General features: G+C 45.3%; 1 protein-coding gene across 2 annotated transcripts in view; it reads right to left on the reverse strand.

Moving 5' to 3' along the window:
- The window catches only part of UPRT (uracil phosphoribosyltransferase homolog), a 36861-nt gene extending 22961 nt beyond the window's left edge, over nucleotides 1-13900 (reverse strand). Inside the window, exon 1 of one of the 2 annotated variants that reach the window (XM_001371944.5) lies at nucleotides 13313-13900. In XM_001371944.5, coding sequence (XP_001371981.2) covers nucleotides 13313-13668 — 356 coding nt within the window. In that variant the 5' untranslated portion in view covers nucleotides 13669-13900. Of the gene's footprint in view, nucleotides 1-6230; nucleotides 6250-13312 lie in introns of those variants that run through there. The other variant, XM_056808855.1, reaches the window with a different exon arrangement.
- Nucleotides 13901-14332: the final 432 nt, after the last annotated feature.

The raw sequence follows: 14332 nt of genomic DNA on the forward strand, positions 1-14332 counted from the left end.
AGGACAAGCTAGGCCACAGACCGGCTAGACAGCGAGTAGTTCATCTGGAGGTTTTAGTGACCCACAAACGCCATCTGAGTGTGATATGGCTGTCAACAAAGTACCTCTCAGCTTAGGCTGCATTAAGAGAGGCCTAGTGGCTGGGAGCAGGGAAGCCGCATCCCCACTGTACTGTGCCTCAGTCAGACCAGATCTGGGATTCTGTTTAAGCTGCTACATTCCAGGAAGAACACTGATAAGCTTGAAAACATTCAGGGAAGGAAGATCATGATGGTGTAGGGTGAGATTATGTCATATGAGGATCATTTAGAGGAACTAGGGATGTTTAGCCTGGGGAAGAGAAGAGCTGGGGAGGCACATGATAGCTGTCTTCACATATCTGAAGGGCTGTCATGTGAAAGAGAGTTTATATTTATTCTGCTTGGCCCCAGAGGACATAATTGGGAGCAATGGATGGAAGGTGTAATGGTCTGACTCAAGGAAGAAACGTCCCCACTCCCAAACCTGTTCAAAAGGGGATCGGGCTACCTTGGGGGCAATGGGTTCTCCCTCATGGGGAGCAAAGGGTGGGAGACATTTACATACATTGTAGTGGGGATCCTAGTTAACATGCTTGTTAGGCTTAGCCAGGTCTGTTCCAGCCATGACATTCTGTGACTGGTGCAGGCCACTAGTCCTATGTCTTGTCTTTCAGAGGGATGACATGGCAACCGAGTTGGGTGGGGAGAGCCAGAAAACCTGGGCTCCAGTCCTGCCTGCTTCCACCACTTAAGAGCCTCCCTTCTGCCATGTGTTTCCATTTCTATCATGGAGCTGTGATGAGGGTGGGAGAAGCCTTGGTAAACTGCAAAGCTCTAACTAATAATTGCTCCCATTTATAATCATTACCTCCAGCACAAGGTTGTTGGAACAACCAAATGAAATAATGGATGTTAAGCGCTCTGTACACCAGGAAAAAAGCATCACTGACAAGCAAGCTGCTATTGTTTGGGCAAGTCATCTGGGCAGGGGAAGAGACATAGCCTCACAAACTATGGTCTAATGCAGACATTTTCCCAAAGCAACAGGTTAAAGGAAGGGCCATCAGAAAGGCCTTCTCCTGGCACTGAAAGATAGGCTTCCTTGTTCCAATCAAAGGAATGTTTCATTTCCAGTTCAATCGGAACGCCAAAAAGCAAGCAGTCTCCAGTTTCCTGGCCTGGCCCAGGAGAAGCTAGATCTCAGGCTGGGCATTGTTTGTTTTGAAGACCATTGTAGACTGTTTGTTCATAAATATTTATGGCTTTCCTCCTTCCCTCACCCTCATAAAAGCACCCCAGTGGATTTAAGCAAACCTAATCAGTTGTGAAAGTCAGACAAAAATAACTGTTACTACCTGTCAAGTCCTCAAGATCACAGATTAGTAAACGAACACTAATTCTTTCCTTGCAATCCCCAGCATGGCTGTGCCCAGTGTAAACATTCCAAACTGGCTACAGGGTAACTAACAAAGCATTGTCTTTGTGCCCCAAATATCTACTAGGAGAACTCTTCCTTGGGCAGCGGCATGGTTCAATGGAACAAGCACCTCAACGAACCGGACCAAGGTTCTTGGTGCAACTCTGTGGCTTGCTAAGTCACTTGACATACAGGAATTTTAATTTCTCTTCTGCAAAAATGATGATGTTGATGATCAAGAACTGCCTTCCATGATTCTTATGTCTTAAAAGCTTTAAGGAGCCATCGTGACATCATCAGAAGCCTAAAAGCCAATCCCAGGTTCACATGGAAAGTGCAAGTAAAATGATAGTGATTTTCAAATAAACTAAAGTGCATATCTGAATTATTTTGAGATTTTGGGGGGTGAGGGGAGGCATAAGAGGAAGGGGTGCCTCCGGAGAAAGAACTGACGGAGTCTGAATGAAGATCCAAGCATTGATTTTTCTTGGATTTTTTGGACTGTTTTCATTTGCACCAAGACTAATATGGGAACATATTTTGCATAACTGCATATGTACAATCTATAGCAAACTACTTGCCTTCTCAAGGAGGGAGGGAGGGAAGGAAGAGGAAGGGAGAGAATCTGGAACTCAAATTTTTAAAAAAACAAATAGAAAATTTGTTTTACACTTGAGAAAAAAATTTTAATTAAAAAATAAACCCAATTAGCTCCTCTCTGTCCAATCTATATTGCTTATCCTATAATATTGAGTACCACAGTTCCAAGTTTGTGTCGCATCACCCTAATAGACCGTAACTTCCCTGAAGGCAAGGATTATGCCTTATTGAGCCTCTTATGCCCTCAGCGTCTGTTATAACAGTGCTCAGGAAAGCTGGACTGGACTGTTGTCCCTTTCTTCCCAAAATGCCCTTCATGCAGCTGGACCACTGGGGTATTAGAAGACTATGAGAAGGAACTTGATCAGCTTTCCCAAAGTTGCTTTCAGAAGCAATTTGAGGACAGGGATTAGATGGGTTGTATTTCTGGTGCCTTTCATACAGTAGGGGCTTAATAAGTATATGCTGCTTTTCCTTAAAGGGCAGCCCCCTGAAGCAGAAACCATGCTTGCTACTTTGGGGTCAGAGGACTTGGCTTCGAAACCTGCTTCTTCCATTTACTCCCAACTCACTCACCTGTCCACTCAAACATAAAGTGCAGGGGCTGGGCCAGGTGCCCCAGATGGTCCCTTTTAACTGGAAACTGCCAGTCCTTTGATCTTGTTCCCCATTCTGTAGAGGAAGTAAGCCCAGAAGCTACTGAGCTGAGTGAACTCTCCCTTCCATCTCACTGATTTCTAAACACTCAGGGACCATTTGGCTCGGAGGGGCCAAGTGCGGCCACGACCCTCAGCCCTACTCAGAAGGAAGAACAAAGGAAGCCTCAGCTAACTTCAAAACATTTCAACTCCGGAGTCAGGAGAAAACCCGGGGAAAGGGCCTCTCATCAAACGCACCGTAGGACTTGGGGTCCAAAAGTTAGGAAGTACACCCAAGGAAAGATTACATTCACTGCATGCTGGCTCGTACGCATACGCACTCAGACTTTTCTCTGAGCCCCAAAGGAAAGCATATCTAGAAGAACAAAGAACTCAGAATCAATGTCACCTACTTCTAAAGCCACTTCATTGGGACCCCTCTGTGACTAGGCAGTGAGAGTATTCACTGGGTGGAGCACTTTATGGCTTATGTGGCTCCTGGGAAGCAGATGGTACAAGTTGTACACCTGGTCTTTTACAGATCAGGAAACTGAGGTCCAAACTAACTTACCCAGGTTTTACACAACCAGGAAGTTGCCAAGCTGGGACTCAAACCAAGTTTTTCTCAATCCTTACACGAGTGCTCTTTTCACTAAAACATGTTTTAAAAGGATAGATAAAGGTAAGGAGTACAGGAGAGCTGGAGTCAGATGGCCTGGGTTCTCATCCCACCTGTGCCTCTTACTACCCAGAGGACCCCAGAAAAATCAAGATCCTTTGCTGGGCCTCAGTTTGTTATCTGTAAAATGAGGGGGTTGGACCAGCCAGCCTCTTAGGTCCCTTCTAGCTCCAGACCCAGGATCCTATGACAGTTAGGCAGGCTGGGGGAGTGCTCTGCTTTTAAGGAGCTCCAGCTGCCGTCTGGTGCAAAAAAAACATTATTTTTTTTAGCTCAAATGTTCCCCCTGCACTGCTGAATGGTTCTGAATCTTCAAACGCCACAGTGTCTGAAGAATCAAAGCTGACCTAAAGGGCAATGAAGAGATGCATGGTGGGCCAGGTACACAGCATGTTGCCACTGATGGCCTACTCAAAAGAAGTGGTATAAGATATTGTGTGCGTGTCTTTATGCAAGTGTGTGTGTGTGTGTGTGTGCACATGTGTGTATACATATACATATTTTCCCTGGAAAGGAAAAGAAAAGAAAAGGATCAGAAAAGAAGGACAGGCCCTAGAGTGAGAGCAAGGGATCAGAGATGGAAAGCTCGAGCAAGGGTTGCATTGGATGAAAAGGGCCAGAAGAAGACCTCTAGTCAATTGGGGAGATCTGCTTCTGACCATCCTGGCCTGAATAGGAAGCAGGCTGCCCTAGCTGTAGACAAACCTTCATGCCAGGCTGAATTATGCTCAAGAAATGCAAGGAGATCAGGGGCAGCTGGGTGGCTTAGTGGATTGAGAGCCAGGCCCAGAGACGGGAGGTCCTGAGTTCAAATTTGACTTCAAACACTCCCTAGGTGTGTGACCCTGGGCAAGTCACTTAACCCCCATTGCCTAGCCCTTACTACTCTTCTGCCTTGGAACCAATACTGTACATAGTATTGATTCTAAGATGGAAGGTAAGGGCTTAAAAATGCAAGGAGAAACAACATTAAGTTACTCCTTCCACCCACAGCACAACCAGGAAATCCAGTCAGAAGCCCACAGGCAAAAGGAAAGGCTACCGCCAGAAAAGCCAGTGCTAACACAGGGCTCTCGGCTATGACTGGAGACGAGCTACATGGATAACCGTCCTAGGACAGCAAGAACAGAGAGATCCCCTAAGAAAGTCTCAGTATGGGTAAGGGTTAGAAAGTAGCCCCAGGATAGGGGCACTGGAAGCCCTGAGAAGAAGCAGCAGGCATCAACCAAGTGACAAGCACAGTGACAGAACAATCAGACCAGGAGCTCTAAGGTTCCTAACAATCTGTCCTGAGATGCCAAAGAGGAAGAGGGCCTCAAAGATGGAGGGTGGGAGGAAAGGATTAAACCCCAGAAGAAATCCAGGGTACCCAAGTATAGATAATGCAGGCAGAGCCTGGCTTTGGCACAAAGCCCCAATTCAGGAACTAAAGTCAGAGAGATGAGTAAATTCAAAACAAATAACAAAGATTATTGAGAAAATCCAGAGATACCCCAAAAGCAGGATCAAATAACTCAAAAACAAGAACAAAGAATCAAAAAACCAAATGGATTTTCCACAACAATCTATCAGAACACAAGGACAAGATCATACATAGAATGAGAAAGCCCAGATGAGATGGGACGAGATGTGTGCAGTGATACAAATGATAAGATCACAGATCGATTGATGGATTTCCGAACACACCCATTTGGTTTTCCTTTCAAAGAGATCTCATGTTAGAGGAGAGGTCTATATTGGGCTGTGTCTGAAAAAGCCCAAACTACACTCTCAATTTTTCAAACAATTATAGAAGGTCTGCCTGTTTTCAATTCTCCATGTCAACAGAGCCAAAGCAAATTTATACAGCTAATCCCTCACTAGCTCCCAAAGACCAGGGGATAGAAAAGGAAGGCTGACATGCTCCAATGACCTGAACACCAGCAGACAGGCCCATCATCCATATACATGATGGCACATCAAAATACCAGCAGTCCGTCAGCCCCAGAGGAGTAAAACAAACGCTAGCATCTTCTGAAACTAGTTACATGAAACTTGTTCCTCTGCCCATATACCCTAAGGCTTAGTATGTGCAGCCCATACCAGCAAAGGTAATCAGGACTCAGCTGTGACTTTAGCTCTCCAGGGCCCAAGACACACCTTGCTGGTAAAGGGAAATGCAAATGTGTGGGGATCAAGAAAGCAAAGCCCCTGCTCCCAGTGAAAAGAAACATAAACCTCTGCCTTAAGCATCCCTGATTTCCAAGAAGTCCCTCTATACTACCTATCTATAATATAATCAGAGTTGTCCATCAGTTCCCAGCCATCTATTACTGGACCCCTCTTCTCTCTCCTCTCCCTTCCTTCTTAACTCTCTGCTGCCTGGCGTCCAGCCTCATCATTTCACTGAAACAACAAAACCAAGGAAGTCTTACATGCCCAAACTAATGGCCTTTTCTGAATCCTCCCCCTACAGCCTTTGACACTTTTGCTGACCCTCTTCTGGCTACTCTCTTCTTTCTGGGTTTTATAACTGCTTTTCCTCCTCGTTCTCCTCTTCCTTCTCTGACCACTCCTCAATTTCCTTTGCTGGACTTTTCTCCAGCATATAACTGTAAGTGTCCCCCAAGGCTCTTAGTAGACTCTCTTCTCTTCCTCCTATGCCATTTCTCTTAAGGATCTCATCAGCTCCCATGGACTAAATATCCTCTCTCTGAAGAATATTCTCAGATATCTTTATGTAACCCTAGCTTCTCTCCTGATGTCCACAGTCTCCCATCACAAACTGCCTGTTGGCCATTTTGAACTAGATGTATCCCACAGGCATCTCAAAGTCAACATTTCCAAAACAAAACTCATCTTTCCCCAAAATCATCCCTTCTTCCCAACTTCCATACCTCTGAGGAGAGTGCTCCCATCTTCCCAGTCTCCTGTCCCCTTCTCTCCTCTGACTTGGTCCATAGACTACTAGTTAATCTCTCCACCTCCGGTCTCTCCCCCCTTCCAGTCCATCCTCCCTCAGCTCAGCTGCCAGTGATTTTCCTAAAGTTCAAGTCTGTCCCAGGTTATTCTCTTATTCAATCAACTACAATGGCTCTAAGTCAACTATGGGATCAAGGATAAGATCCTTCACAACCTGGTCCCCTTCTTAATTTCCATTCTTCTTATACCACCATCTAGTGACACAACTCTCCATTCACATCCCTGTGCCTCTTCAAGGTCTGTTCAAGGCTAGAATGCTGTCCCCACTCACCTCTACCAGGTAGTCCCTCTGGATCTCTTTAAGATTCAGCACAAATCCCACTTTCTACATAAGGTTTTTCCCAGTTTCCTTCCTTGATCTTTGCATTTGTTAATGCCTTCCTACTGAGATAAGCTCATATTCATGTTGTGAAGTTCATGCTATTCCAATGTGCCATCCAATCAAAATCCTGGTAGTTGTTGTCTACAGATACCCTAGGTCACTCTCCTTCCTTCCTCAATAAGTTCAGTAACTGGCTCCCAATTTTACTCTTCTCCAACTCCTGCCTTCATACTATGGAACTTAAAGACACATACTGACTCTCTCAAACATCTTAACCACTCTATACTTCAACCTACTCCCCTCCCATGAGCTACTCCTCCAACCCCACATCAATCACTATCTTGCCATCACCCACTAATGTATAACTTCTATGTTCAAGAATTCTGAAAACTGACCATAACCTGATGGCTTTTCATCTCTCCCTCCCTCAACATAAAAAAATTACTTTGGTGACAGGGAAGATTATAAAACACAAGCGCTAAAGAAAACAATAAAATAAAAACTTCTACATCCAGAGCCTTAAAGGAAAAGGTAAATTCATCTATCTCAGGCTCAAAAAAGAATTCATGGAAGAGTTCAAAAAAGATTCTAAAAACAAAATAAGAGAAGTAGGGAGGAAATGGGGGGAAAGAAATGAGAGTGATGCAAGAAAATCATAAAAAAAAGAGTCAACAGCTTGGTAAAAGAGGCGCACACACACAAAATACCTTAAAAAACAGAAGAGGCCAAATGTTCAAGAAGGTATTAAAAACTGACTGAAGAAAAACATTTCCTAAAAATTGAAATTGGGCAATGGAAGCTAATGACTTCACGAGATATCAGAAACAATAAAACAAAATCAAAAGAATGAAAAAAATAGGAAATGGGAAATATTTCACTGAAAAAGCAAATGATCTAGAAACTAGATCAAGGAGAGATAATTTTTAAACTATTGGACTATCTGAAAGCCATAATTTAAAAAAGCATAGACATCATATTTCAAGAAATTATCAAGGAAAACTGCCCTGATATCCTACAACCAGAAGGTGAAATTGAAATAGAAAGAATCCATAAATCACCTCCTGAAAGAAATCCCAAAAAGATCTCAAAAGGAAAACTCCCAGGAATAGTATAGACAAATTCTAAAACTCCCATGTCAAGGAAAAAATATTGCAAGCTGCCCAAAAGTAACAATTCAACTATCACAAAGTCACCGTTAAGAGAACACAAGATTTGGCAACTTCTACATTAAAAGATCTTAGAATATAATATTCTGGACAATGGTAGGATTACAACCAAGGCTCTCTTACCCAAAACCTTATATATAATATAATCCTTCAGGGGGAAAAATATTGACATTTAATTAAATAAAGAACTTTCTAGCTTTCTTGATGAAAAGACCAGAGCTGAAAAATTGGAAGGGAGAGGGAGAAGAGAAGGTGGGAGGGGACTGACAGAAAAGAGGGCAGACTGAGGGAGGTAGTAGTCAGAAGCAAAATACTTTTGAGAAGAGACAAGAGTAAAAAGAGAGAGAAGGAGCTGTGGGGAAAAATTTATAGCAAACTTTTCTGATAAAGGTCTAATAAAGGCTAATTCCAATGAGAGTAAAGTTCAACTGTTGTCTGCTATCTCCCTCCACCAACTAACATTATTAGGGCAGTTATGAGGGGTATACATAGACAGAGGGCATGGGTGTAAATTGACAATGATGAGATAATATCTAAAAAAATAAAATTAAGGAAGGAGAAAGCAGGATGCCCTGGGAGAAGGGGAAAAGGGAGAGGTAGAATGGAGTAAATCATCTTACTTAAAAGAGATACAAAGGAGCTTTTACAGTTGGTGGGGGGAGATAGCAGACAACAGTTGAACTTTACTCTCATTGGAATTAGCTCAAAAAGGGAATAACACACACTCAAATGGGTATAGGTATCTGTCTTATTCTACAGAAAAATGGGAAGGGGGGAAGAAGAGAAGGTGGGAGGGGACTGACAGAAAAGAGGGCAGACTGAGGGAGGTGGTAGTCAGAAGCAAAATACTTTTGAGAAGTGACAAGAGTAAAAAGAGAGAGAAGGAGCTGGGGGGGGGGAATTTATAGCAAACTTCTCTGATAAAGGTCTCATTTCTCAAATATATAGAGAACTAAGTAAAATTTATAAAAATACAAGTCACTCCCCAATTGATAAATGGTCAAAGGATATGATCAGGCAGTTTCCAGAAAAAGAAATCAGTTATCTATAGTCCTCTGAAAAAATGCTCTAAAGCACTATTGATTAGAGAAATTTACATTGTAAAAGCACTAATGAACCATTTCACACCTATCAGTTTGGCTGATCTGACAGAAAAGGAAACTGACAAATATTGGAATGGATGTGGGAAAATTCAAACACTAATGCACTGTTGGTGGAGTTGCGAATCAATCTAGCCATTGTGCAGAACAATTTGGAATTCTTCCCAAAGGGCCATAAAACTGTGCATACCCTTTAACCTAGCAATACCACTCCTAGGTCTGTATCCCAAAGAGATCAAAGGAAAAAGAAAAGGATCTCCATGTAGAAAAATCTTGATAATAGCTGTTTTGTGGTAGCAAAGAATCAGAAACTGAAGGGATATCTATCGAGTGGAGAATGGCTGAACAAATTATGGTTTATGATTGTGATGGAATACTACTGAACTATAAGGAATAATGAACAGGATGCTTTCAGAAAAAACCTGGAGCAGGGACAGCTGGGTATCTCAGTGCTTTGAGAGCCAGGCCTAGAGATAGGCGGTCCTGGGTTCAAATGTGACCTCAGATATTTCCCAGCTGTGTGACCCTGGGCAAGTCACTTGACCCCCATTGCCCAGCCCTTACCACTCTTCTGCCTTGGAGCCAATACACAGTATTGACTCTAAGACAGAAGGTAAGGGTTTAAAATTTAAAAAAAAGAAAAAACCTGGAGGAACTTACATGAACTGATGCAAGGTGAGGTGAGCAGAACCAGGAGAACAATGTACACAGTACAAGTAATACTATAAGGATGATCAAGACTGAATGCCTTTGCTATTCTCAGCAATACAATGATCCAAGAGAATTCAGAAGGACTCAGTGAAAAATGCTATCTGCCTCCACAGAAAGAACCAATGAAGTCTGAATGAGGATGGAAGGGTGCTCTATCGCTTTTTTTTCTTTTCTTAGGGGGTAGGGCAGTTTGGTCTGTGATTTCTTTTACAACATGACTTTCAAAGCATGAAAATATGTTTTGCATGACTGCACAGGTATGACCTATATCAAATTGCCCTCTCAATGAGGGGAAAGGAGAAGGAGGAATGGAGGGAGGAAGAGAATTTGGGACTCAAACATTTTCTACAAAGGTTAAAAATTGTTTTTACAGGTAAATGAGAAAAAATAAAACATGTAAATAAAATAAAAATATACAAAATGACATCCACATCTGGCTAAGGCACAGGATAGGCAGGGTATTGCTTTCACTCCCTTCCACAAAGCTTCTTAAAAGAAGCCAACCCAAAAGCACCACCTACAATTCTGTGTAAATGGTTAGGGATGAATTTGTCATTCCAAGAGTTATTCTTTGTGGTTCCCACCCCCATTATTCTACCAAAAAAAAGGGTAAAAAGTTAAGGGTGCTTCAGTGTCCATTTTGCACCTACTCCTTGCATTTCCTATTAATTAAGTCACTTTTCACTTTATTTGAAGGACAATCTAACTATGGAAAACTATTCTAAATTAATTAAATAAATTTAAATTCTTAAAAAGAAATCGAACTATGGTATAGTGAGGTGAGGCTTCCCTTCCCTATTTCATTCAGGTCCCATCTCCAACACCCACTAGCCTGGTGACCCCAAAGAAGTCACTTTCCCTCTCTGGTTTTCCATATTGTTTGCCCCAATAATGACCACCAGGGCCATTTTGAATAAAATGATTTGTAAAATGTAAAGCTAAGTAGAAAAAAAACCCAGGTTCCTCGCAATCTGATGGGAAGCAGAGGTCCTTAATTTTAGCTCTTACAAGCTGGTAACAGAGGCTTGGAGGGAACCCCTAACTTTCAGTGGTCCACATTTGTAGTGATTCCAGGGTGTACCACTGGGATTGGGCCAGGAGCATTTCCTGAACAGGTGTTCCCCTTTCATGCTGGGACTGAATATTTGCATACGAAAGGACCAGGAAATTCTCCAGAGGACAGTAGTGAACAGTTTGATAGAGAGGAAGGGACTCAGCCTTGGGGCTGGGAGTCTTCCCAAAGAATCCAAAAAGCTGAGGAATGGCCTGGAGAGAACCAGCAATCCCAGAGGTCAGTAGTCTTTACTCAGGTGTCTATTAGCACTTCCCACAGACAGGGTGTGTTTATGGGCGAGGCTCCCCACCCCAGGTTAGCTGGGAGATGCTGGGCTACTATTTTTTCATACTCTATCATTCCATGAATATTATTATGGTTATGATTTACAACAACCACTAAGGAAAAGAGAATAGCAGTTATACACCTGTTATGTGCCAAGCACTATGTTAGACACTTTACAAGTATCTCATTAGATCTTTACAAGAGCACTGAGTGGTGTTGTCCCCATTTTACAACTGAAGAAACTGAGACTCAGAGAGGAAAAGTACCTTTTTCAGGGGCACGTAACTAGTAAATGTCTGACCACATTTGCGCTCAGGTCTTTTTGACTCAACACTCTATCCATCATACCACCTCTATTGTTCTTTGGTGGGTTCAAACATGTCTGATTCTTCATGGACTAGCCCATTTGGGCTTTTTTTGGCAAAGGTACTAGAGTGGTTTGCCATTTCCTTCTCCTGTTCATTTTACAGAGGAGGAAACTGAAGCAAATGGGGAAATGACTTGCCCAGAGTCACATAGCTAGGAAGTGTCTGAGAACAGATTCCAACTCAGGTCTTCTTGACTCCCAGGCCAGCAATCTAACCCCTGAGTCCCTGAGCTGCCCCACTGTGCCACCTCAATTAAGAGAGCAGATTGAGTAGAGAGACCAAGGCAAATATACCAGTGGAGGCTTGTGAACTATGTAGTTCCAGGAGTAAAGATCCCAGCCTTGAAGCTGGGGTAGTTGTTCCTAGGGCTTCCTGCCCTTGGGTGGGAGCCCAGGGACATACCTCAAAGGGGATGCAACTGTGGGGACTCAGCTGGAATACCTGGGAGGTGTCTTGTGTATTTGCAGGCTTATCTGGGGTCTGGATCCCTAGTATAACAGGACGTTTGTTTGGATTTCAGTCCTGAAGAGGGAAGTTTTTTGACACTTTCTTTACGGGTCAGAATCCAGGCAGTGAACTGCTTTAAGTCTTTGGTGTTTTGGGGGCTGTTATGACCATGGCACTTCCCTAGAATAAGTTCTACAGTCTGATACTCTAGAAATTGCTTAACCAAACTCAAGTGCTCAGTCCCTCTGTGGGAGTCCCACACAATGTTCCAGGCAACTATGGCTCAATGAACTAAGTGTTGTGCTTGGAGTTAGGAAGGTCAGCGTTCAAATCTAGACTCACACACTTGTTAATTGTGTGAACCTGAGCAAATCGATTAAAAAAAAAAACTCTGCTTGCCTCAGTTTCCCCAACTGTAAAATTGGAATGCCAATGGTACCTACTTTCCAGGGTTGTTGTGAGAATCAAATAAGATCTTTGTAAAAGTGCTTACTTAGTACAGTGCCTGGCAGAGAGTAAGTGCTATATAAATGCTTGCTTGTCCTAGCAAGGGGTGAGTCTGCACCTCTATTTGGAGGAGGGAGGAAGGAGGAGGAAACAAGCTAGCTTCTGCCTCCCCCAGTCATCCCTCTGCTTTTGAAACTCTCTAAGAGTCTCTCCTCAGTCAAGCCCTTCTCCAAGGCAGAGTATACACCCATTCTAAGCGCAGGGGACCCCAACATCTTCACAAGCTCCGGCTTTAGTTAGCCAAGGCTCAGCTATATCAGGTGACCTGGAGGGACTCCCTGTACTAAGCATCATCACACTTGCAGGCTATTCACACACTCCAGAAGAGCACCTTTGGACCATGTTTACATTCATCCATTAATGCAAGAACAGGCCATGGAGGAAGGGGATGGATGAGGGAACATGAACTACCTGGCTGGGTCTACAGGTGTTCCTGGAAGGTGTGCCCCTCACGCCCCCCGGAAGTTCTTCCCTGGCACTTCCACCTTGAGGGCTCTGCTTTACAGATCTCCTTCAAGCTAACTTCAAGCTAACTGCCCAGGAGCTTGAGATCCCGTCGGGGTCTCTTGGCCCAACTGGATATACTGTAGTGTAGACAGCCACAGGATGACGCCGAAGGGAGGAGGATGCCCAGGCCCAATGTGACACCGGCAGTCTAAAGAGGCGGGGTCAAGTTTAGAACAACTTCCTCCAGAGAAAAGTTGTTTCCAGTGAAAGGCAGAGCCAAGGAGCTGCTGGGCTCCAGAAAGTGCCAAGTGAAAGTGCTCTCTAACCACTAACCCCAAGCACAGAAAGGGGGCGATCTGTCCTGGGGGCGGGAGCTCCCTGGAAGGTTGGGGCGGCCCTCATGGAGTCTGATGAGGCAGTGCCACGTGACTCCCTGGTCACACAGTGCGGCTTGTAGGGAAACTGAGCCCAGGGCACCCAGCAGGGCAGGGGGCTAAAGCGGGCCGGCGTCGCGGCTCAGGATCCATGGGGTCCCTCCCAGATTCTTTCCCCCATCCCGACTAGGGTTCCCTCCTCCTCCCCTGGCTCACTTGTCCCTGATGATGGTCTGGAGCTCCCGGATCTGGTCGTTAATGGGCAGCAATTTGAGCTGTGGCCCGAGCTGGGAGGTGATGAGATCTCCGGACTCGCAGTCCTCTGGCTGGGGGCCCTCCGAGCTATCCCCAGCAGGCCCCGCCACGGGGCCATTGGCCGCGGGCAACTTGGCAGGGCCTCCCGCCAGGTCCTCCTCGGGCTGGCCGTTGGGATCTGTGGGCTCGGGGCACTGGGGGGCGGCGGCGGCTGTGGCGGCTGCGGTGCCGCCGTTGGCCGCCGCCGCCGCCGCAGGGGGGACAAGCTGTTGGTTATGACAGGGCATGGCGTCCAGGCACCCTAGTTCCTTGGCCATAAAGCGGGGGCTGCAGCCCCTGCGCACACAGAGAGCCCGGAGGCACTAGGGTCTGCAGGCCTCCAGCAGGAGCAGCGTGCGCTGGGATCCGTAGTCCACTTCCGCCTCCCCTGGTGGCTCTGTCCAGCCGGGTTCAGGCCGGGAGCGCCAGGCCAGGCTAGCCAACTATGGCACTCCCTCCTCCTCCCCTTCCCAATGCCCCCTCACCCCGGGCCAGGCCCCGCCCCACTCCGCCAGATTCCTCTACCTCAGTGGCCTCTGGCCCAGTCGGCACCGCCCCTAGCCTTGCGCCATTGGCTCCAGGAGCCGCCACTCTCAGGCTCTTTTTATTAACTCCTTCTTTGGTGTCACGCAACTAGCAGCACGTTGTTCAGGACTCCCACCCCTCAGTAGGAGAAACCTGCGACTTGGAGTTGGAGGGGCGCGCAGACTTCCCCCTCGTTTGACCGAGGTAAAGCCTGCCCGGGCTTAGAGGGGAAGGGGCCTGGAGCGCAATTCCTGTCAAGCGCCTTTGTGACCAGGTAGCCGCGCCCCTTCTCTGGACCTCAGTTTCCTTGTCTGTGAAATGAAAAGTTGGACTGAATCAGTAATTCTAGCAGCCAAATATAGGGCAATAAATAGAGGAGTCAAGAAAACCCGAGTGTGAATTCTGCCGCAGAACTAG

Source organism: Monodelphis domestica, chromosome X (genome assembly GCF_027887165.1).
Source record: "Monodelphis domestica isolate mMonDom1 chromosome X, mMonDom1.pri, whole genome shotgun sequence".
NCBI classification, from domain to species: domain Eukaryota; kingdom Metazoa; phylum Chordata; class Mammalia; order Didelphimorphia; family Didelphidae; genus Monodelphis; species Monodelphis domestica.